The 26039-nt window shown below is 42.5% G+C and overlaps 1 protein-coding gene across 1 annotated transcript; it reads left to right on the top strand.

Annotated features, from left to right (window-relative positions):
• The first annotated feature begins 5808 nt into the window (after positions 1 to 5808).
• Positions 5809 to 23682, top strand: dnaja (DnaJ heat shock protein family (Hsp40) member A). Its single transcript, XM_052517186.1, has 8 exons — positions 5809 to 5975; positions 6314 to 6468; positions 11105 to 11282; positions 11854 to 11958; positions 12203 to 12430; positions 14202 to 14432; positions 14850 to 14950; positions 22755 to 23682. The coding sequence occupies exons 2-8, from the start codon at positions 6337 to 6339 to the stop codon at positions 22989 to 22991; spliced, it is 1212 nt and encodes a 403-aa protein (XP_052373146.1). The 5' UTR covers positions 5809 to 5975; positions 6314 to 6336; the 3' UTR covers positions 22992 to 23682.
• Positions 23683 to 26039: the final 2357 nt, after the last annotated feature.

The raw sequence follows: 26039 nt of genomic DNA, 5'->3' as shown, positions 1-26039 counted from the left end.
TCCTGTTGGCTCAGGAACATGAGGAGAGTTGTAGCTGATATACCCTAGTGGTTTATAAAGAATGTAGCTAGTCTCACAGTACCTGCCTCCTGTTGGCTCAGGAACATGAGGAGAGTTGTAGCTGATATACCCTAGTGGTTTATAAAGAATGTAGCTAGTCTCACAGTACCTGCCTCCTGTTGGCTCAGGAACATGAGGATAGTTGTAGCTGATATACCCTAGTGGTTTATAAAGAATGTAGCTAGTCTCACAGTACCGGCCTCCTGTTGGCTCAGGAACATGAGGAGAGTTGTACTTGATAGGCCTCAACCCTAGTGGTTTATAAAGAATGTAGCTAGTCTCACAGTACCTGCCTCCTGTTGGCTCAGGAACACGAGGAGAGTTGTAGCTGATATACCCTAGTGGTTTATAAAGAATGTAGCTAGTCTCACAGTACCTGCCTCCTGTTGGCTCAGGAACACGAGGAGAGTTGTAGCTGATATACCCTAGTGGTTTATAAAGAATGTAGCTAGTCTCACAGTACCTGCCTCCTGTTGGCTCAGGAACATGAGGAGAGTTGTAGCTGATATACCCTAGTGGTTTATAAAGAATGTAGCTAGTCTCACAGTACCTGCCTCCTGTTGGCTCAGGAACATGAGGAGAGTTGTAGCTGATATACACTAGTGGTTTATAAAGAATGTAGCTAGTCTCACAGTACCTGCCTCCTGTTGGCTCAGGAACATGAGGAGAGTTGTAGCTGATATACCCTAGTGGTTTATAAAGAATGTAGCTAGTCTCACAGTACCTGCCTCCTGTTGGCTCAGGAACATGAGGAGAGTTGTAGCTGATATACCCTAGTGGTTTATAAAGAATGTAGCTAGTCTCACAGTACCTGCCTCCTGTTGGCTCAGGAACATGAGGAGAGTTGTAGCTGATATACCCTAGTGGTTTATAAAGAATGTAGCTAGTCTCACAGTACCGGCCTCCTGTTGGCTCAGGAACATGAGGAGAGTTGTAGCTGATATACCCTAGTGGTTTATAAAGAATGTAGCTAGTCTCACAGTACCTGCCTCCTGTTGGCTCAGGAACATGAGGATAGTTGTAGCTGATATACCCTAGTGGTTTATAAAGAATGTAGCTAGTCTCACAGTACCGGCCTCCTGTTGGCTCAGGAACATGAGGAGAGTTGTACTTGATAGGCCTCAACCCTAGTGGTTTATAAAGAATGTAGCTAGTCGCACAGTACCTGCCTCCTGTTGGCTCAGGAACATGAGGAGAGTTGTAGCTGATATACCCTAGTGGTTTATAAAGAATGTAGCTAGTCTCACAGTACCTGCCTCCTGTTGGCTCAGGAACATGAGGAGAGTTGTAGCTGATATACCCTAGTGGTTTATAAAGAATGTAGCTAGTCTCACAGTACCTGCCTCCTGTTGGCTCAGGAACATGAGGAGAGTTGTAGCTGATATACCCTAGTGGTTTATAAAGAATGTAGCTAGTCTCACAGTACCTGCCTCCTGTTGGCTCAGGAACATGAGGAGAGTTGTAGCTGATATACCCTAGTGGTTTATAAAGAATGTAGCTAGTCTCACAGTAACTGCCTCCTGTTGGCTCAGGAACATGAGGAGAGTTGTAGCTGATATACCCTAGTGGTTTATAAAGAATGTAGCTAGTCTCACAGAACCGGCCTCCTGTTGGCTCAGGAACATGAGGAGAGTTGTAGCTGATATACCCTAGTGGTTTATAAAGAATGTAGCTAGTCGCACAGTACCGGCCTCCTGTTGGCTCAGGAACATGAGGAGAGTTGTACTTGATAGGCCTCAACCCTAGTGGTTTATAAAGAATGTAGCTAGTCGCACAGTACCTGCCTCCTGTTGGCTCAGGAACATGTGAAGAGTTGTAGCTGATATACCCTAGTGGTTTATAAAGAATGTAGCTAGTCTCACAGTACCTGCCTCCTGTTGGCTCAGGAACATGAGGAGAGTTGTAGCTGATATACCCTAGTGGTTTATAAAGAATGTAGCTAGTCTCACAGTACCGGCCTCCTGTTGGCTCAGGAACATGAGGAGAGTTGTAGCTGATATACCCTAGTGGTTTATAAAGAATGTAGCTAGTCTCACAGTACCGGCCTCCTGTTGGCTCAGGAACATGAGGAGAGTTGTAGCTGATATACGCTAGTGGTTTATAAAGAATGTAGCTAGTCGCACAGTACCGGCCTCCTGTTGGTTCAGGAACATGAGGAGAGTTGTAGCTGATAGGCCTCAACCCTAGTGGTTTATAAAGAATGTAGCTAGTCGCACAGTACCTGCCTCCTGTTGGCTCAGGAACATGTGGAGAGTTGTAGCTGATATACTCTAGTGGTTTATAAAGAATGTAGCTAGTCTCACAGTACCTGTCTCCTGTTGGCTCAGTTGGTAGAGCATGGCGCTTGTAATGCCAGGGTAGTGGGTTCGATTCCCGGGACCACCCATACGTAGAATGTATGCACACATGACTGTAAGTCGCTTTGGATAAAAGCGTCTGCTAAATGGCATATATTATTATTATATATTATTTATCATTAACATATTATATCATTACCATATTATATATCATTACAGCATTATGTATCATTACCATATTATATATCATTACAGCATTATGTATCATTACCATATTGTATATCATTACAGCATTATGTATCATTACCATATTATATATCATTACAGCATTATGTATCATTACCATATTATATATCATTACAGCATTATGTATCATTACCATATTATATATCATTACAGCATTATGTATCATTACCATATTATATATCATTACAGCATTATTCTCATTACCATATTATATATCATTACAGCATTATGTATCATTCTCATTACCATATTATATATCATTACAGCATTATGTATCATTCGCATTACCATATTATATATCATTACAGCATTATTTATAATGCTCATTACCATATTATATATCATTACAGCATTATGTATCATTCTCATTACCATATTATATATCATTACAGCATTATTTATAATGCTCATTACCATATTATTTATCATTACAGCATTATGTATCATTACCATATTATATATCATTACAGCATTATGTATCATTACAGCATTATGTATCATTACCATATTATATATCATTACAGAATTATGTATCATTACCATTACCATATTATATATCATTACAGCATTATGTTTCATTACCATATTATATATCATTACAGCATTATGTATCATTACAGCATTATGTATCATTACCCTATTATATATCATTACAGCATTATGTATCATTACAGCATTATGTATCATTACCCTATTATATATCATTACAGCATTATGTATCATTACCATATTATTTATCATTACAGCATTATGTATCATTATCATATTATATATCATTACAGCATTATTCTCATTACCATATTATATATCATTACAGCATTATGTATCATTACAGCATTATGTATCATTACCATATTATATAACATTACAGCATTATGTATCATTACCATATTATATATCATTACAGCATTATGTATCATTACCATATTATATATCATTACAGCATTATGTATCATTACCCTATTATATATCATTACAGCATTATGTATCATTACCATATTATATATCATTACAGCATTATGTATCATTACCATATTATATATCATTACAGCATTATGTATCATTACCATATTATATATCATTACAGCATTATGTATCATTACCATATTATATATCATTACAGCATTATGTATCATTACCATTACCATATTATATATCATTACAGCATTATGTTTCATTACCATATTATATATCATTACAGCATTATGTATCATTACAGCATTATGTATCATTACCCTATTATATATCATTACAGCATTATGTATCATTACAGCATTATGTATCATTATGTATCATTACCATATTATATATCATTACAGCATTATTCTCATTACCATATTATATATCATTACAGCATTATGTATCATTACAGCATTATGTATCATTACCATATTATATATCATTACAGCATTATGTATCATTACCATATTATATATCATTACAGCATTATGTATCATTACCATATTATATATCATTACAGCATTATGCATCATCACCATATTATTTATCATTACAGCATTATGTATCATTACAGCATTATGCATCATTACCATATTATTTATCATTACAGCATTATGTATCATTCTCATTACCATATTATTTATCATTACAGCATTATGTATCATTCTCATTACCATATTATATATCATTACAGCATTATGTATCATTCTCATTACCATATTATATATCATTACAGCATTATGTATCATTCTCATTACCATATTATATATCATTACAGCATTATTTATAATGCTCATTACCCTATTATATATAGCTAGTCGCACAGTACCGGCCTCCTGTTGGCTCAGGAACATGAGGAGAGTTGTAGCTGATAGGCCTCAACCCTAGTGGTTTATAAAGAATGTAGCTAGTCGCACAGTACCTGCCTCCTGTTGGCTCAGGAACATGTGGAGAGTTGTAGCTGATATACCCTAGTGGTTTATAAAGAATGTAGCTAGTCTCACAGTACCTACCTCCTGTTGGCTTAGTTGGTAGAGCATGGCGCTTGTAATGCCAGGGTAGTGGGTTCGATTCCCGGGACCACCCATACGTAGAATGTATGCACACATGACTGACTGTAAGTCGCTTTGGATAAAAGCGTCTGCTAAATGGCATATATTATTATTATATATTATTATTTATCATTACCATATTATATATCATTACCATATTATATATCATTACCATATTATATATCATTACAGCATTATGTATCATTACCATATTATATATCATTACAGCATTATGTATCATTACCATATTATATATCATTACAGCATTATGTATCATTACCATATTATATATCATTACAGCATTATGTATCATTACCATATTATATATCATTACAGCATTCTTCTCATTACCATATTATTTATCATTACAGCATTATGTATCATTCTCATTACCATATTATATATCATTACAGCATTATGTATCATTCGCATTACCATATTATATATCATTACAGCATTATTTATAATGCTCATTACCATATTATGTATCATTACATCATTATGTATCATTACCACATTATATATCATTACAGCATTATGTATCATTCTCATTACCATATTATGTATCATTACAGCATTATGTATCATTCTCATTACCATATTATATATCATTACAGCATTATGTATCATTCTCATTACCATATTATTTATCATTACGGCATTATGTATCATTCTCATTACCATATTATTTATCATTACAGCATTATGTATCATTCTCATTACCATATTATATATCATTACAGCATTATGTATCATTCTCATTACCATATTATATATCATTACAGCATTATGTATCATTCTCATTACCATATTATGTATCATTACAGCATTATGTATCATTCTCATGACCCTATTATTTATCATTACAGCATTATTTATCAGTATCATATTATATATCATTACAGAATTATGTATCATTACCATATTATATATCATTACAGCATTATGTATCATTACCATATTATATATCATTACCATATTATATATCATTACAGCATTATGTATCATTAGAGTATTAATTATCATTACTATATTATATATCATTACAGCATTATTTATCATTACCGTATTATTTATCATTACCGGATTATTTATCATTACAGCATTATTTATCATTACCATATTATGTATCATTACAGTATTATATGCAGGAGCGGGCCGAATTGCGTTCCCCGGGACCTCCCTCCAAGTGGACCGGGCTTTGATCGACAGGCCAGTCGGCTGTTTCTAGACTCGTCCAGCGCGAGCAACGAAACATCTGGCGTCACAAGACGCTCCAGAAAGTTCTGCCCCAGTCCGCCTTATAAAGGACCGGCCGTCTTCCTCCGAGGCACTATTGAAGCAGGACGTTAACTGAAAGGTAGAGAGACACTATGTTACCATGGAATTGTAATGTGTTGTTTTCATTATTTTTTTTGCCGTTCATTAGAACAAGCGTTTCGATAAAAGCCAGACAACAACTAACTAGCATTACCAGGCGATATTCTTGTTTTAGTAGGTTAAACGTAAGTTGCCAACTAGTAGTATATGTGGCTATTTATTTGAAACATAACATTGTAGCTTTTGTCGGCATTTGTCGCTACTTTGGTAGCCAGTATTCGGCTTTTCTTTTCCCTGAGAGGGGGGATGGGTTAGGTTACTTGCTTCTAACCTAAACAGTCATTTATTTGGTGTATCTAATTCTCACGTCTCCGTTAGTTACTACAGATCCTGCCACGAAGATGGTTAAAGAGACCGGTTTCTATGACACTTTAGGTGTGAACCCTAAAGCCACACCAGACGAGATTAAAAAAGCATACCGAAAACTGGCCCTGAAATATCACCCGGACAAGAACCCGAATGAAGGAGAGAAGGTAAGTTAACTGTCTCCAGCAGGCCTGTAAGACAGACACGTCTATTTTAAACGGCGCACATGGCTTCTAGGACTGACAGGGACATGTGATTAAGGAACCTTCTGGAAGGACCTCGGGGAAAAGGCGCTGTGTGTGGTTGCCAACCAGGTCTCAGACGATTTCATATGATTCTGTACGTATAACCCCGAGACACTCCATTTGGTATGATCATTTTAGGATGACAATAGGGCATGTCATTCGTAACTTTATGTTACGACTTTGCAAAACGTACACTGTTACGGAATTCCAAAAACTATAATATGTTACATATTTGCTCAATGTATGTTACAAATTCTGGCTAGGTGGCTAACATTAGCTAGGCCAGGGGTTAGGGTTCAATTTAAGAGTTGGGTTAGGGGAAGGGTCAGCCAACATGCTAAGTAGTTGCAAAGTAGCTTAAAAGTTACTAATTAGCTAAAGTTGTCAGTGATTCGAACTCGCAACTGTTGGGTTGCAAGATGTTTGTGCTCTTCACCCCAACCAAGCACCCATTTGCCTGATGTAACCATCTGCCTGTTGTAACCATCTGCCTGTTGTAACCATCTGCCTGTTGTAACCATTTGCCTGTTGTAACCATCTGCCTGTTGTAACCATCTGCCTGTTGTAACCATCTGCCTGTTGTAACCATCTGCCTTGCCTGTTGTAACCATCTGCCTTGCCTGTTGTTACCATCTGCCTTGCCTGTTGTCACCATCTGCCTTGCCTGTTGTCACCATCTGCCTTGCCTGTTGTAACCATCTGCCTGTTGTAACCATCTGTCTGTTGTAACCATCTGTCTGTTGTAACCATCTGCCTGGTGCAACCATCTGTTGTCACCATCTGCCTTGCCTGTTGTAACCATCTGCCTGGTGTAACCATCTGCCTGTTATAACCATCTGCCTGTTGTAACCATCTCATCTGCCTGTTGTAACCATCTGCCTGTTATAACCAGCTGCCTGTTGTAACCAGCTGCCTGGTGTAACCATCTGCCTGTTGTAACCAGCTGCCTGTTGTAACCAGCTGCCTGTTATAACCATCTGCCTGTTGTAACCATCTGCCTGTTGTTACCATCTGCCTGTTGTAACCATCTGCCTGTTGTAACCATCTGCCTGTTGTTACCATCTGCCTGTTGTAACCATCTGCCTGTTGTAACCATCTGCCTGTTGTTACCATCTGCCTGTTGTAACCATCTGCCTGTTGTAACCAGCTGCCTGTTATAACCATCTGCCTGTTGTAACCATCTGCCTGTTGTTACCATCTGCCTGTTGTAACCATCTGCCTGTTGTTACCATCTGCCTGTTGTTACCATCTGCCTGTTGTAACCATCTGCCTGTTGTTACCATCTGCCTGTTGTTACCATCTGCCTGTTGTAACCATCTGCCTGTTGTAACCATCTGCCTGTTGTAACCATTTGCCTGTTGTAACCATCTGCCTGGTGTAACCATACCAAACGTAACGTATACTACACGGAACAAAAATTACCGCAACATGTGAAGTGTTGTTCCTGTGTTTCTGCTGAAATAAAAGACCAGAGAAATGTTCCATACGCACAAAAAGCTTATTTCTCAAAAGTTTGTGCAAAAAATGTGTTTCCATCGCTGTTAGTGAACATTGCTCCTTTGCCAAGATAATCCGTCCTCTTTACAGGTGTGGCATATCAAGAAGCTAATTAAACAGCCTGATCATTACACAGGTAGATCTTGTGCTGGGGACAATAAAAGGCCACTCTAAAAATGTGCGGTTTTGTCTCACAACTCAATGCCACAGATGTCTCAAGTTGATGGGGTGTGTAATTGGCATGCTGACTGCAGGAATGTCCACCGGAGCTGTTGCCGTAAATTGCCTCCAACATTGTATTAGAATTTGGCAGTACGTCTGACAGGCCTCACAACCACAGACCACGTACGTACGTGTAAGGCGTTGTGTTGGCGAGCGGTTTGCTGACGTCAACGTTATGAACAGAGTGCCCCACGGTGGGATTATGGTATCTATGGGCAGGCATAAGCTATGGACAACGAACACCATTGCATTTTATCGATGGCAATTTGAATACACAGAGATGCCGTGATGAGATCCTGAGCCCCATTCATCTGTCACCATCACCTCATGTTTCAGCTTGATAATGCACGGCCCCATGTCCCAAGGATCTGTATACTATTCCTGGAAGCTGAAAATGTCCCAGTTCTTCCATGGCCTGCATACTCACCAGACACGTCACCCATTGAGCATGTTTGGGATGCTCTGGAGATCAGTGTATGACAGCATGTTCCAGTTCCTGCCAATATCCAGCAACTTTACACAGCCATTGAAGAGGAGTGGGACAACGTTCCACAGGCCACAATCAACAGCCTGATCAACTCTATGTGAAGGAGATCTGCATGAGGCAAATGGTGGTCACACCAGATACTGACTGGTTTTCTGATCCACATCCCTAGGTATCTGTGACCAACAGATGCAAATCTGTAATCTCAGTCAAATCCAATTGTATTTTTCAAGTGCCAAATACAACCGGTGTAGACCTTCCAGTGAAATGCTGACTTACAAGCCCTTAACCAACAACACTTATTTTTCTTAACTGCATTAAGTAAAAAATGGATAGAGCAGCAGTAAAATAACAGTAGTGAGGCTCCACCCGGCACAGCCAGAAGAGGACTGCCCACCCCACACAGCCTGGTTCCTCTCTAGGCTTATTCCTAGGTTTTGGCCTTACTAGGGAGTTTTTTCCTAGCCACCGTGCTTCTACACCTGCATTGCTTGCTGTTTGGGGTTTTAGGCTGGGTTTCTGTACAGCACTTTGAGATATCAGCTGATGTACGAAGGGCTATATAAATACATTTGATTTTAAATTTGATTTGATATAGAGGGGGAACCCGTAGAGTCAATGTGCGGGGGGCAAAGGGTAGTTGAGGTAATATCACTAAGCTAAATACCCTGGTACTAAACACCTCCCTCTGCAACTGGATCCTGGACTTCCTGACAGGCTGCTCCCAGGTGGTAAGGGTAGGCAGCAACACGTCTGCCACGCTGATCCTTAACACTGGGGCCCCGCACGGGTGTGTACTTAGTCCCCTCCTGTACTCCCTGTTCACCCACGACTGCGTGGCCAAACACAACTCCAACACCATCATTAAGTTTGCTGAAGGCCTGATCACCGACAACGATGAGACCGCCTATAAGGAGGAGGTCAGAGAACTGGCAGTGTGAACAACAACCTCTCCCTCAATGTGAGCAAGACTAAGGAGCTGATCGTGGACTACAGGAAAATGGCGGGCCGAACAGGCCCCCATTAACATCGACAGGGCTGTAGTGGAGCGGGTTGAGAGTTTCAAGTTCCTTGGTGTCACCAATAAACTATCATGGCCCAAAAACACCAGGTCCAAACACACCAAGACAGTTGTGAAGAGGGCACAACGTAACATTTTTCCCCTCAGGAGACTGTAAAGATTTGGCATGGGTCCCCAGATCCTCAAAAGGTTCTACAGCTGCACCATCAAGAGCATCCTGACTGGTATGGCAACTGCTCGGCATCTGACCGCAAGGCGCTTCACCCCTACCGACCTCACTTCGCCCCTACCTACATGTACAAATGACCTCAACTAACCTGTACCCCCGCAGACCGACTTGGTTCCCCCTGTATCTAGCTTCTATGTTGTATGTTATTTTACTTTAGTTTATTTGGTAAATATTTTCTTAACTCTTCTTGAGCTGCAATGTTGGTTAAGAGATTGTAAGTAAGCATTTCACTGGAAGGTCTACACTTGTTATATTCAGCGCATGTGACTCAGTTTGATTTGATATACATGTAGCTAGAGTAATTAAAGTGACTATGCATAAATAATAACCAGAGTAGCAGCAGTGTAAAAAAGGGGGTTGGGGATAACGCAAATAGTCTGGGTAGCCATTTATTTGATTAGCTGTTCAGGAGTCTTATGGCTTGAGGGTAGAAGCCTTTTGGACCTAGACTTGGCGCTCCGGTATTGCTTGACATGCGGTAGCAGAGAGACCAGTCTATGACTAGGTTTTCAGGGCCTTCCTCTGACACCGCCTGGTATGGATGTTGAAATCCATAGATTAGGGCCTAATTAATTTATTTAAATTAACTGATTTCCTTGTATGAACTGTAACTCAGTAAAATCTTTGCAATTGTTGCATTTTGTGTTTGTTCCGGGGACACACTGAAATTATACTGAACAAACGTTTACTATGTTACGTCTAGTCTGAGACCAGGGTGGGATTGCAGCACCACCACCCCTCCTAACCTGTAGCCTTAGCTCTGCTCTAGGCTGATTTAAATGTACTGGGGGGAACACTGAAAATAACACGCAGCTGCTCTTCAGTTGTTCTCTCACTGTAAAATTAGCCTGAAGCCTAAGATGAGTGGGGTTTCATAAGGATTTATTTCTTCGGAGAAGCAAGGATTCATTATTTAACACTTACTAGCTGTTTTGATATGGCAGTTAAACTGAAAAATAAGGAAAATCTATTCCAGCTTCACTATTGCAGTAAAAGACACACATTTTGAACTTTAGCTACAATTGTTATGGGAGTTGGCTATGACGGTGTTATAAGCATCAACAACCGTTGGCATGATATTGACATAACTCTCTCTCCCCTCCAGTTCAAGCTGATATCTCAGGCCTATGAGGTTCTGTCAGAGCCCAAGAAGAGGGACCTCTACGACCAGGGTGGAGAGCAGGCTATCAAGGATGGGGGCATGGGGGGAGGAGGTTCCCCTATGGACATATTCAACATGTTCTTTGGAGGCGGAGGCAGAATGCCTCAGAGGGATAGGAGAGGTAATACTAATGTCACAAATGTACGGTCTCCTATTGGGGAGGTTTCCATGACACGGATGAGGCTTAAACTAATCCGGGACTAGAAAGCAAGTGGACCAATGGAGAATGACCATCGAAAAAGCTTTTTAGTTCAGGATTAGGCTGATCTGTGTCCAGGAAGCCGCCCCATTATCTGTTATTTGTATTACCGAAATATTTACATTTACATTTAAGTCATTTAGCAGACGCTCTTATCCAGAGCGACTTACAAATTGGTGCATTCACCTTATGGCATCCAGTGGAACAGTCACTTTACAATAGTGCATCTAAATCTTAAAGGGGGGTGAGAAGGATTACTTCCTCCTTCTGAAGCTCAGTTGGTAGAGCATGGTGCTTGTAACGCCAGGGTAGTGGGTTCGATCCCGGGACCACCCATACGTAGAATGTATGCACACATGACTGTAAGTCGCTTTGGATAAAAGCGTCTGCTAAATGGCATATTATTATTATTATTATATTATTATTATCCTATCCTAGGTATTCCTTAAAGAGGTGGGGTTTCAGGTGTAATATGATTGTGTGTTTGGTCCAGGTAAGAACGTGGTCCATCAGCTCACTGTGACTCTGGAGGAGATGTACAATGGAACCAAGAGGAAATTGGCCCTGCAGAAAAACGTCATCTGTGGAAAATGTGAAGGTATGTTGAGATCCAATATCGATACAAAGCTCCCCATTTATCAGATCTGAGCCCATAAACACAGATCTATCAAGAGTACTGATCTTCTTTCTATTGAAATCATAATGACTAAGAGAGGGGACACCTGATCCTAGGTCAGCATATTTACTCTGAGACGCATTGTGAATACAGGAACTCGTGTCTTTTGAGTTCCACCAGGTCTTGAAGTCCGTGTTACTCTTAACTCTGGTTGTCTTTACTGCAGGGTACGGTGGTAAGAAGGGCGCCTTGCAGACGTGTGGTTCGTGTAAAGGCAGAGGAGTGGAGATCAAGGTGCAGCAGATCGGGCCAGGAATGATACAGCAGATCCAGACCATGTGTGCAGAGTGCCAGGGAGAGGGCGAGCGCTTCAACTCTAAAGACCGATGCAAGACCTGCAACGGACACAAAGTAGAACGCAAGAAGAAGATTCTAGAGGTTCACATTGACAAAGGTTTGTTTGAGGTCCTCTTCCCTTGTTGGGATGTTTAAAATAAGTAATTTACTGTACAATACTAAGAAGATATAAAACCCCCAAAGAGGAAATTGATTTCCCCAAATTCCCTAGAGCTTGAATATCAGAAGTTTCTACTTGCTGTACATAATAGCAAGGGCGCCCTCTAGTGTCGAAAACTCCCGTCATCTGTAGGCAGCCATCATGATAGAAAGGAACAGATGCCAGTGAACTAACCAAGACACATTTACTGTGTATCCTGTAGGTATGAACTAACCAAGACACATTTACTGTGTATCCTGTAGGTAGGAACTAACCAAGACACATTTACTGTGTCCTGTAGGTATGAACTAACCAAGACACATTTACTGTGTATCCTGTAGGTAGGAACTAACCAAGACACATTTACTGTGTCCTGTAGGTAGGAACTAACCAAGACACATTTACTGTGTATCCTGTAGGTAGGAACGAACCAAGACACATTTACTGTGTCCTGTAGGTAGGAACTAACCAAGACACATTTACTGTGTGTCCTGTAGGTAGGAACTAACCAAGACACATTTACTGTGTATCCTGTAGGTAGGAACTAACAAAGACACATTTACTGTGTGTCCTGTAGGTAGGAACTAACCAAGACACATTTACTGTGTATCCTGTAGGTAGGAACTAACCAAGACACATTTACTGTGTATCCTGTAGGTAGGAACTAACCAAGACACATTTACTGTGTATCCTGTAGGTAGGAACTAACCAAGACACATTTACTGTGTATCCTGTAGGTAGGAACTAACCAAGACACATTTACTGTGTCCTGTAGGTAGGAACTAACCAAGACACATTTACTGTGTATCCTGTAGGTAGGAACTAACCAAGACACATTTACTGTGTGTCATGTAGGTAGGAACTAACCAAGACACATTTACTGTGTGTCATGTAGGTAGGAACTAACCAAGACACATTTACTGTGTGTCATGTAGGTAGGAACTAACCAAGACACATTTACTGTGTGTCATGTAGGTAGGAACTAACCAAGACACATTTACTGTGTGTCCTGTAGGTAGGAACTAACCAAGACACATTTACTGTGTATCCTGTAGGTAGGAACTAACCAAGACACATTTACTGTGTGTCATGTAGGTAGGAACTAACCAAGACACATTTACTGTGTGTCCTGTAGGTAGGAACGAACCAAGACACATTTACTGTGTATCCTGTAGGTAGGAACTAACCAAGACACATTTACTGTGTGTCATGTAGGTAGGAACTAACCAAGACACATTTACTGTGTGTCCTGTAGGTAGGAACTAACCAAGATACATTTACTGTGTGTCATGTAGGTAGGAACTAACCAAGACACATTTACTGTGTGTCATGTAGGTAGGAACTAACCAAGACACATTTACTGTGTGTCATGTAGGTAGGAACTAACCAAGACACATTTACTGTGTGTCATGTAGGTAGGAACTAACCAAGACACATTTACTGTGTGTCCTGTAGGTAGGAACTAACCAAGACACATTTACTGTGTATCCTGTAGGTAGGAACTAACCAAGACACATTTACTGTGTGTCATGTAGGTAGGAACTAACCAAGACACATTTACTGTGTATCCTGTAGGTAGGAACTAACCAAGACACATTTACTGTGTCCTGTAGGTAGGAACTAACCAAGACACATTTACTGTGTATCCTGTAGGTAGGAACTAACCAAGACACATTTACTGTGTCCTGTAGGTATGAACTAACCAAGACACATTTACTGTGTCCTGTAGGTATGAAGGGGGGTCAGAAGATACCATTCCACGGGGAGGGCGACCAGGAGCCTGGTCTGGAACCAGGTGACGTGGTGATCGTGCTGGACCAGCAGGACCACCCAGTGTACCAGAGGCAGGAGGACGACCTGCACATGAAGATGAACATCAAACTGGTTGAGGCCCTCTGTGGCTTCAAGAAGACCATCTGTACGCTAGATGGCAGGGTGCTCATCATCACCTCTTCGCCAGGTAATGCATTAGTGTGGCTGTTATAAGGATTCACTCCCCCTTGGATTTAAATGTACATTTTGTACCGGTACAGCCTTATTCTAAAATGGATTAAAACATTTTTTCCCGTCATCAATACCACTTAATGACAAAGCAAAAAAACGTTTTTTAGAAATAAAGAAAATTGTATTCAGACCCTTTCAATAAATATTCAGACTCAAAATTGAGCTTGGATGCATCCTGTTTCCATTGATCATCCTTGAGATGTTTCTACAACTGGATTGGAGTCCACCTGTGGTAAATTCAATTGATTGGACATGATTTGGAAACCTCTATCATATAGACACGCAAGATGTAGAATTGTCGGAAGTTACTTTGTAACGCAAAAAAATATGCGATAATGCAAGTTGCGTGATCGTGTGATCTTTCTGTTTCCAGGTAAAGTAGTGAAGGCCAACGATGTGAGGTGTGTCCATAATGAAGGCATGCCCATCCACAAAGACCCTTACGACAGAGGGCAGCTCATCATTCAATTCCAGGTTAGTATTATATTACCATTGGAGAGAGAGAGACGGGGCAGGTTGAACCGTTTAAGGTTAGAGACGAGCCGTTTTCGTTAAAAACAAAAGTGACTCCAGTTGGACTACTCCAAACAAACAAGCTTTGTAGGTCCATCAGCCCTTTTTAAATACCTCGCACACCCTACAGTAATCTGTGGCTCCTGAGAGAACCTTCATAAATCGGGCAAAATGTTTTATTTTTTTTATTTAACTAGGCAAGTCAGTTAAGAGCACATTCTTATTTACAATGACCGTCTACCAAAAGGCCTCCTGCAGGGACGGGGTTGGGATTATACATTTAGGGCAAAGCACACATCATGACAAGAGCGACAACACTACATAAAGCGAGACCTAAGACAACACAGCATGGTAGCAGCACAAAACATGGTACATACATTATTGGGCACAGAACAGCACAAAGGGCAAGACGGTAGAGACGACAATACATCATGCAGAGCAGCCACATTAACACAAAGGGCAAGACGGTAGAGACGACAATACATCATGCAGAGCAGCCACATTAACACAAAGGGCAAGACGGTAGAGACGACAATACATCACGCAGAGCAGCCACATTAACACAAAGGGCAAGACGGTAGAGACGACAATACATCATGCAGAGCAGCCACATTAACACAAAGGGCAAGACGGTAGAGACGACAATACATCATGCAGAGCAGCCACATTAACACAAAGGGCAAGACGGTAGAGACGACAATACATCATGCAGAGCAGCCACATTAACACAAAGGGCAAGACGGTAGAGACGACAATACATCATGCAGAGCAGCCACATTAACCTGTCTGGGAATGGCGGAACCCCTCGCCAACAGCCAGTGAAATTGCAGGGCGCCAAATTCAAACAGAAATCTCATAATTCAAATTTATCAAACATACAAGTATTTGACACCATTTTAAAGATAAACTTCTCGTTAATCCAACCACAGAGTCCGATTTCAAAAAGGCTTTTCGGCGAAAACACAACATGTCATTATGTTAGGTCAGCAACAAGTCACAGAAAACATTCAGCCATTTTCCAACCAAAGAGAGGAGTCACAGAAAACATTCAGCCATTTTCCAACCAAAGAGAGGAGTCACAAAAGGCAGAAATAGAGATAAAAATCATCATCAATGTTGATGAAAATAGAAGTGTTATACATGGAATTAGAGATATACTTCTCCTTAATGCAACCGCTGTGTCAGATTTTTTTTTTTTAAACTTTACGGAAAAAGCAAACCATGCAATAATCTGAGTACGGCGCTCCGACAACAAAAAAAGCCATGCAGATACTGACTCCCCAACATGGCGGGTAAGTCAGAAATGGCATTATAAATATTCACATGTCTCTTCACAGGGGCGGGCCACTGATTGAGCTTATGAAGACTCAAATCTCTCATTTGGAAGCTAAAATTACATTTCATCTCATCACCAATAATTTCACATTTAAACATTTTAAATTGAACAACAATTCCATGTGAATCCGATAACTCTGATGTGTAGACTTTCCACTGTAGAGTTTGTCATCTTATCATTGATGAGAATGTCTCAGATGACAACCGAACTGACATCATATTCATTAAGTACCACCGCATATGTTCAATTGGTCGGATTACCAGAATATAGTTCATTTCCCCCCACCATCTGATGTTCCCAGAATCTCTATGTTAACCAAAGGATTTTCAAATGTCACATCAGTAGGGTAGAGAGGGGAAAAGGCGGGGGCAGGTATTTCATAAACCTACCCCCAGGCCAACGTCATGACACCTACCAATTCTTGACTTCGGCGATGTCATTTACAAAATAGCCTCCAACACTCTACTCAGCAAATTGGATGCAGTCTATCACAGTGCCATCCGTTTTGTCACCAAAGCCCCATATAATATCCACCGCTGCGACCTGTATGCTCTCGTTGGCTGGCCTTCGTTTAATTTTCGTCACCAAACCCACTGGCTCCAGGTCATCGTTAAGTCTTTGCTAGGTAAAGCCCTGCCTTATTTCAGCTCACTGGTCGCCATAGCAACACCCACCCGTAGCACGCGCTCCAGCAGGTATATTTCACTGGTCACCCCCAAAGCCAATTCCTGCTTTGGCTGCCTTTCCTTCCAGTTCTCTGCTGCCAATGACTGGAACGAACTGCAAAAATCACTGAACCGGATACTCATATCTCCCTCACTAACTTCCCTCACTAACTTTAAGCACCAGCTGTCAGAGCAGCTCACAGATCAGGAGAAAGAAACCTCACCCAAATGTATAGCCCCGTTGGAAAATATAAATGGACTGTTTTAAAAATTATATTTGGCCTACCCCCGACGGCATTGGGAAAATCTGTTGTAGAGCATTTAACACAAAAAAACATGAACCTATTTGACACTAATGTAGAGTAAAACTTGGTCTATAAAGACTATCGCATGACGCTCGACTTGATTTAAAGTCCGACCCCTTTGATCATTTATAACACATACATACAGGCTTAGTGATGTAAACACACAGATGTATTATCACTAACAGCTAAAAAAAAAAACATGATTTGAAGACATGTTTGAAATGAAGTTTCAAAAAGTCCAGCAATGTAATTACATTGAACATTAGACATGGCTGTGAATAGTGTAGATTGTCCATGAGCTAATGGACACATTATTCTTGCCTCTCTTCCTGGCGCTGCATGTTGGTTCCAACCTTAAAAGTAACAACAAAGAAAGTTAGCAGGTCTGTTAGGAAATGCCTTTGTCCCACCATCTGGATAAGGTCTGTGCTGCACCAGAAGTGGGGAGATTGGAAACTCCTTTCAATTCATATTATTCTATTCCTCTTTCATTTACAAATCTCAGTCCATGTAGTGTACATGATAGAAGGCTACACAGTATATAACTAATACATGAAAGATAGCTGCACAGTATGATCGAACTAATACATGAGATCAGGTTCAAGTCCGGGCTCTGGCTGGGCCACTCACAAGGACATTCAGAGACTTGTCCCGAAGCCACTCCTGCATTGTCATGGCTGTGTGCTTAGGGTTGTTGTTCTCTTGGAAAGTGAACCTACGCCCAATTCTGAGGTCCAGGGTGTTCTGGAGCAGGTTTTCATCAAGGAGCTCTCTGTACTTTGCTCCGTTCATCTTTCCCTCGGTCCTGACTAGTCTCCCAGTCCCTGCTGCTGAAAACCCTCAGCATGATGCTGCCACCGCCATACTTCACTGTAAGGATGGTGCCAGGTTTCCTCCAGATGTGACGCTTGGCGTTCAGGCTAAATGGTTCAATCTTGGTTTTATCAGACCAGAGAATCTTGTTTCTGAGAGTCCTTTAGGTGCCTTTTGGCAAACTCCAAGCGGGCTGTAATGTGCCTTTTTTACTGAGGAGTAGCTTCTGTCTGGCCACTCTATCTATCATAAAGGCCTGATTGCTCAAATCAAACTTTATTTGTCACATGCGCCGAATACAACAGGTGTAGCTGTAGACCTTACAGTGAAATGTCGGTGACGGTGATCAGGCCTACCACTGTTGCGTCGTCTGCAAACTTAATGATAGTGTTGGAGTCGTGCCTGTCCACGCAGTCGTGGGTGAACAGGGAGTACAGGAGGGGACTTAGTACGCACCCCTGAGGGGCTCCAGTGTTGAGGATCAGCGTGGCAGATGTGTTGTTGCCTACCCTTACCACCTGGGGGTGGCCCGTCACAAAGTCCAGGATCCAGTTGTAGAGGGAGGTGTTTAGTCCCAGGATCCTTAGCTTAGTGATGAGCCTTGAGGGCACTATGGTGTTGACTACAGCTCAGCGTTCAATGAATAGCATTCTCACGTATGTGTTCCTTTTGTCCAGGTAGGAAAGGGCAGTGTGGAGTGCAATAGAGATTGCATCATCTGTGGATCTGTTTGGGCGGTATGCAAATTGGAGTGGGTCTAGGGTTTCTGGGATAATGGTGTTGATGTGAGCCATTACCATCCTTTCAAAGCACTTCATGGCTGCGGACGTGAGTGCTACGGGTCTGTAGTCATTTAGGCAGGTTACTTCAGTTTTCTTGTGCAATGGGGCTATGGTGGTCTGCTTGAAACATGTTGGTATTACAGACTCAATCAGGGACATGTTGAAAATGTCAGTGAAGACACCTGCTAGTTAGTTGGTCAGCACATGCCCGGAGCACACTTCCTGGTAATCTGTCTGGCCCCGCAGCCTTGTGTATGTTGACCTGTTTAACATCGGCTATGGAGAGCTTGATCACACAGTCATCCGGAACAGCTGATGCTCTCATGCATGCCTCAGTCTTGCTTGCCTCAACGCGAGTGTATTAGTGATTTAGCTCGTCTGGTAGGCTCGTTTCACTGGGCAGCTCGCGGCTGTGCTTCCCTTTGTAGTCTGTAATAGTTTGCAGGCCCTGCCACGTAAGATGAGCGTCGGAGCTGGTGTAGTATGATTGAGTGCTGCAGTGATGGTTGTCCATCTGGAATGTTCTCCCATCTTCACAGAGGAACTCTGGAGCTCTGTCAGTGACCATCATGTTCTTGGTCACCTCCCTGACCAAGGCTCTTCTCCTCCGATTTCTCAGTTTGGCCGGTTGGCCAGCTCTAGGAGGAGTCTTGGTGGTTCCAAACTTCTTCCATTTAAGAATGACTTCTTGGGAACCTTCAATGCTGCAGAGCCTGTATCAATGGCTTCCAATGCTACAGAGCCTGTATCAATGGCTTTCAGTGCTGCAGAGCCTCTATCAATGGCTTTCAGTGCTGCAGAGCCTGTATCAATGGCTTTCAATGCTGCAGAGCCTCTATCAATGCTGCAGAGCCTGTATCAATGGCTTTCAGTGCTGCAGAGCCTGTATCAATGGCTTTCAATGCTGCAGAGCCTGTATCAATGGCTTCCAATGCTGCAGAGCCTGTATCAATGGCTTCCAATGCTGCAGAGCCTGTATCAATGGCTTTCAGTGCTGCAGAGCCTGTATCAATGGCTTTCAATGCTGCAGAGCCTCTATCAATGGCTTTCAATGCTGCAGAGCCTCTATCAATGGCTTTCAATGCTGCAGAGCCTGTATCAATGGCTTTCAATGCTGCAGAGCCTGTATCAATGGCTTCCAATGCTGCAGAGCCTGTATCAATGGCTTCCATTGCTGCAGAGCCTGTATCAATGGCTTTCAATGCTGCAGAGCCTGTATCAATGGCTTTCAATGCTGCAGAGCCTCTATCAATGCTGCAGAGCCTGTATCAATGGCTTCCAATGCTGCAGAGCCTCTATCAATGCTGCAGAGCCTGTATCAATGGCTTTCAATGCTGCAGAGCCTGTATCAATGGCTTTCAGTGCTGCAGAGCCTGTATCAATGGCTTCCAATGCTGCAGAGCCTGTATCAATGGCTTTCAGTGCTGCAGAGCCTCTATCAAGGCTGCAGAGCCTGTATCAATGGCTTTCAGTGCTGCAGAGCCTGTATCAATGGCTTTCAATGCTGCAGAGCCTCTATCAATGCTGCAGAGCCTGTATCAATGGCTTTCAGTGCTGCAGAGCCTCTATCAATGCTGCAGAGCCTGTATCAATGGCTTCCAAGGCTGCAGAGCCTGTATCAATGGCTTTCAGTGCTGCAGAGCCTCTATCAATGGCTTTCAGTGCTGCAGAGCCTCTATCAATGCTTTCAGTGCTGCAGAGCCTCTATCCGTGCTGCAGAGCCTGTATCAATGGCTTTCAGTGCTGCAGAGCCTGTATCAATGGCTTTCAGTGCTGCAGAGCCTCTATCAAGGCTGCAGAGCCTGTATCAATGGCTTTCAGTGCTGCAGAGCCTGTATCAATGGCTTTCAATGCTGCAGAGCCTGTATCAATGGCTTTCAGTGCTGCAGAGCCTCTATCAATGCTGCAGAGCCTGTATCAATGGCTTTCAATGCTGCAGAGCCTGTATCAATGGCTTTCAATGCTGCAGAGCCTGTATCAATGGCTTTCAATGCTGCAGAGCCTGTATCAATGGCTTCCATTGCTGCAGAGCCTGTATCAATGGCTTCCAATGCTGCAGAGCCTGTATCAATGGCTTCCAATGCTGCAGAGCCTGTATCAATGGCTTCCAATGCTGCAGAGCCTGTATCAATGGCTTCCAATGCTGCAGAGCCTGTATCAATGGCTTTCAATGCTGCAGAGCCTGTATCAATGGCTTTCAGTGCTGCAGAGCCTGTATCAATGGCTTTCAGTGCTGCAGAGCCTGTATCAATGGCTTCCAATGCTGCAGAGCCTGTATCAATGGCTTTCAATGCTGCAGAGCCTGTATCAATGGCTTTCAGTGCTGCAGAGCCTGTATCAATGGCTTCCATTGCTGCAGAGCCTGTATCAATGCTGCAGAGCCTGTATCAATGGCTTCCATTGCTGCAGAGCCTGTATCAATGGCTTCCATTGCTGCAGAGCCTGTATCAATGGCTTCCATTGCTGCAGAGCCTGTATCAATGCTGCAGAGCCTGTATCAATGGCTTTCAGTGCTGCAGAGCCTGTATCAATGGCTTTCAGTGCTGCAGAGCCTGTATCAATGGCTTTCAATGCTGCAGAGCCTCTATCAATGCTGCAGAGCCTGTATCAATGGCTTTCAGTGCTGCAGAGCCTGTATCAATGGCTTTCAATGCTGCAGAGCCTGTATCAATGGCTTTCAGTGCTGCAGAGCCTGTATCAATGGCTTTCAATGCTGCAGAGCCTCTATCAATGCTGCAGAGCCTGTATCAATGGCTTCCATTGCTGCAGAGCCTGTATCAATGGCTTTCAATGCTGCAGAGCCTGTATCAATGGCTTTCAGTGCTGCAGAGCCTGTATCAATGGCTTTCAGTGCTGCAGAGCCTGTATCAATGGCTTCCAGTGCTGCAGAGCCTGTATCAATGGCTTCCATTGCTGCAGAGCCTCTATCAATGGCTTCCATTGCTGCAGAGCCTCTATCAATGGCTTCCATTGCTGCAGAGCCTCTATCAATGGCTTCCAGTGCTGCAGAGCCTCTATCCGTGCTGCAGAGCCTCTATCCGTGCTGCAGAGCCTCTATCATTGCTGCAGAGTCTCTATCCGTGCTGCAGAGCCTCTATCATTGCTGCAGAGCCTCTATCATTGCTGCAGAGCCTCTATCATTGCTGCAGAGCCTCTATCATTGCTGCAGAGCCTCTATCATTGCTGCAGAGCCTCTATCATTGCTGCAGAGCCTCTATCATTGCTGCAGAGCCTCTATCATTGCTGCAGAGCCTCTATCATTGCTGCAGAGCCTCTATCATTGCTGCAGAGCCTCTATCATTGCTGTAGAGCCTCTATCTGTGCTGCAGAGCCTCTATCATTGCTGCAGAGCCTCTATCATTGCTGCAGAGCCTCTATCATTGCTGCAGAGCCTGTATCATTGCTGCAGAGCCTCTATCAATGCTGCAGAGCCTGTATCAGGTTATCTGAAACGCCACCTTATTTCCCTAGATAAGTAGAGCACTATATAGGGATAGGGTGCATGGGCCCTAACCAACATCTCCAAATCTCGTCTCACTGATTAGACTCCAGGTTAGCCGACTACAATTAGCTTTTGGATAAGTCATTAGCCTCGGGGTTCACATACTTTTTCCAACCTACACTGTGATTGTTTAAATGATTCTATATAGACAAGACAAATACAATAAATGTTGTTATTAGTTTAAGCAGATGGTGTTTGTCTATTGTTGTGACCTAGATGAAGATCAGATCAAATTCTAAGACCCAATTTATACAGAAATCCAGGTATTTCCAAAGGGTTCACATACTTTTTTCTTGCCACTGTATATAGGGAATAGACCCTATCAGACCCATAACCCATTTCTCTATGTTCCTCCCCACCAGGTGGAGTTCCCAGATAAACACTGGCTGCCAGAGCACCTCCTCCCCCAGCTGGAGGCCCTCCTCCCCCCCAGAGACGAGCAGCTGATCTCAGACGACATGGAGGAGGTAGACCTGAAGGAGATGGATCGCAGCTACTCTCAACAGAAGAGCGGCAGCAGTGGAGGAGGGAAGCCAAGCTTTGAGGATATTGACGATGATGAGGGGGGAGGCCATGGCGTGCAGTGCCAGCAGCAGTAGAATATAGAAACTCGTGCTGCACTGAATGTTTAGTTTGTTCAAGTAATCGGTTTTTCGAATCCATGTATACAAATCACGTCAAACTCAGTTCCTGAAGGACGGGGTTTGACAAAAGCCTTATTCATTAGACTCCACTGTTATCAAGCGCTGCGCTGAAATGCCTACTTTCACAGCAATGTCATGTTTTAGGCAGTACGTCCGAGCTGTTTTCCTCCAGATACTATTCAACACGTCTGTTGTTTTATCTTTATACTGAGGGTCAGGTTAGGAGAATGTATGAGGCAGGGGAAATAACTCTTTCCCTAACCTAAACATAAGTTAGTTACAAAGCTTGTCAAAAGATGTTTTCCCTGACATGACCACTAGATGGAGCTGTAGACCTACTCCGTCTTGCCACAATGGTAGAGTGATGGTCTGTTTACATTTCTATCTAACATAACACCTGCACTGTTTTTCTCCATGTGTAGTGTAAGTTGTGTTTATTGTTTTATTTCGTATGGATCTGTTCATGAGAGATATACTAGGAGGTACGGAAAACAGACTTGTTGCATTTCAATTATTGACTTAGGTCCATAACTCACCAGAGGAACCTGTATGCTTTCTATGAAGGTAATGTTACTGTCTCACCACAGGCGTTTCACCCACTCTTGAAATGGATTGATTCTTTCACAAATAAAACCTCTCAAGAATGCCTTCTCTCTTTTTTTTTAAAACAAAGTTTATTCAATGTAATCTGGTTCACTTTATACGATTCATAGCTGCAGTTGTCAAATATCAGCGTACACATTATTATAAGGCCGATATCAGTTAATAAAACATAATCTCCTTGAAGATTCATCTTGGATAAAAGTGGTAGACTATTGAAAGTAGGACACCTGATGCAGCAAGAGTAAGGCTTTTATTCTGAAAAGTAGACTGATGCCAGAAGGCTTTTATTCTGAAAAGTAGACTGATGGCAGAAGGCTTTTATTCTGAAAAGTAGACTGATGGCAGAAGGCTTTTATTCTGAAAAGTAGACTGATGGCAGAAGGCTTTTATTCTGAAAAGTAGACTGATGGCAGAAGGCTTTTATTCTGAAAAGTAGACTGATGGCAGAAAGATCAGCAATGTCATTTGGGCCGTAAGCATTTCACAGTTCACCTGTTTATGAAGCATGTGATGAATAAAATGTTTGATTATATTCAAAATAAGATAATGACGTTTCACATTCATTGCAATCAATGAAAAGTTCAGACATTGATCAGTAACGTCATCGATCCATGGTATGCTGCTTCCTCGTGAATGAGCAAAACAAATGACAGGAAGTAATTAAACACTCAGAACAGTTCCACATCCTTTATTCGACTGCTTTTGATAATCATGAAACCTGTTTTATACCTCAGGGAAATGACAGAACAGTTCTACACTGCTACTGACTTGGTGGTCTTGTTGTTTCCAGGAAGTGTTTCTACTCTGCTACTGACTGGGTGGTCTTGTTGTTTCCAGGAAGTGTTTTTACTCTGCTCCTGACTGGGTGGTCTTGTTGTTTCCAGGAAGTGTTTTTACTCTGCTCCTGACTGGGTGGTCTTGTTGTTTCCAGGAAGTGTTTTTACTCTGCTCCTGACTGGGTGGTCTTGTTGTTTCCAGGAAGTGTTTTTACTCTGCTCCTGACTGGGTGGTCTTGTTGTTTCCAGGAAGTGTTTTTACTCTGCTCCTGACTGGGTGGTCTTGTTGTTTCCAGGAAGTGTTTTTACTCTGCTCCTGACTGGGTGGTCTTGTTGTTTCCAGGAAGTGTTTTTACTCTGCTCCTGACTGGGTGGTCTTGTTGTTTCCAGGAAGTGTTTTTACTCTGCTCCTGACTGGGTGGTCTTGTTGTTTCCAGGAAGTGTTTTTACTCTGCTCCTGACTGGGTGGTCTTGTTGTTTCCAGGAAGTGTTTCTACTCTGCTCCTGACTGGGTGGTCTTGTTGTTTCCAGGAAGTGTTTTTACTCTGCTACTGACTGGGTGGTCTTGTTTCCAGGAAGTGTTTCTACTCTGCTACTGACTGGGTGGTCTTGTTGTTTCCAGGAAGTGTTTTTACTCTGCTCCTGACTGGGTGGTCTTGTTGTTTCCAGGAAGTGTTTTTACTCTGCTCCTGACTGGGTGGTCTTGTTGTTTCCAGGAAGTGTTTTTACTCTGCTCCTGACTGGGTGGTCTTGTTGTTTCCAGGAAGTGTTTTTACTCTGCTACTGACTGGGTGGTCTTGTTGTTTCCAGGAAGTGTTTTTACTCTGCTCCTGACTGGGTGGTCTTGTTGTTTCCAGGAAGTGTTTCTACTCTGCTACTGACTGGGTGGTCTTGTTGTTTCCAGGAAGTGTTTTTACTCTGCTCCTGACTAGGTGGTCTTGTTGTTTCCAGGAAGTGTTTTTACTCTGCTACTGACTGGGTGGTCTTGTTGTTTCCAGGAAGTGTTTTTACTCTGCTCCTGACTGGGTGGTCTTGTTGTTTCCAGGAAGTGTTTTTACTCTGCTCCTGACTGGGTGGTCTTGTTGTTTCCAGGAAGTGTTTTTACTCTGCTACTGACTGGGTGGTCTTGTTGTTTCCAGGAAGTGTTTTTACTCTGTGTAGAACAGTGTAGAACAGATAGGGCAGCCGTGCTTTTAGCTCCTAGGCAATTGTGCAGTATTTTTCATGTGTTATTACATTATCATCACAGAATTGTTTTTGTGTTATTACATACAGCCGGGAATAACTTTTGGATATCAGAGCGTCGGTAACTCATCAGCATTACCAGTATTACGACCAGGATGACAACTTTCCCAAATTGGATCCTTTTGGTCACACCCCCAGGAACTGGTTCCAAAGGCTGATCCAAAACACCACCGGTGGAGAAGAGGTATTCAGAGTGGACTTGTAGTACGACTCGCACACGATCAACCGCTTTCGAGTATATTACTCGCTAATGTTCAGTCTCTAGATAATAAAGTTGATGAGCTCAGGGTGAGGATTTCCTTCCAGAGAGACATCAGGGATATTCAATCTCTCCCGATCCCAGTCTGCTGCCCCAACATTTTTCTAGATGTCCACTGTT

The sequence above is a fragment of the Oncorhynchus keta genome, unplaced genomic scaffold (genome assembly GCF_023373465.1).
Source record: "Oncorhynchus keta strain PuntledgeMale-10-30-2019 unplaced genomic scaffold, Oket_V2 Un_scaffold_6048_pilon_pilon, whole genome shotgun sequence".
Lineage (NCBI taxonomy): Eukaryota > Metazoa > Chordata > Actinopteri > Salmoniformes > Salmonidae > Oncorhynchus > Oncorhynchus keta.
This window is presented reverse-complemented; position numbering and strand designations above follow the sequence as displayed.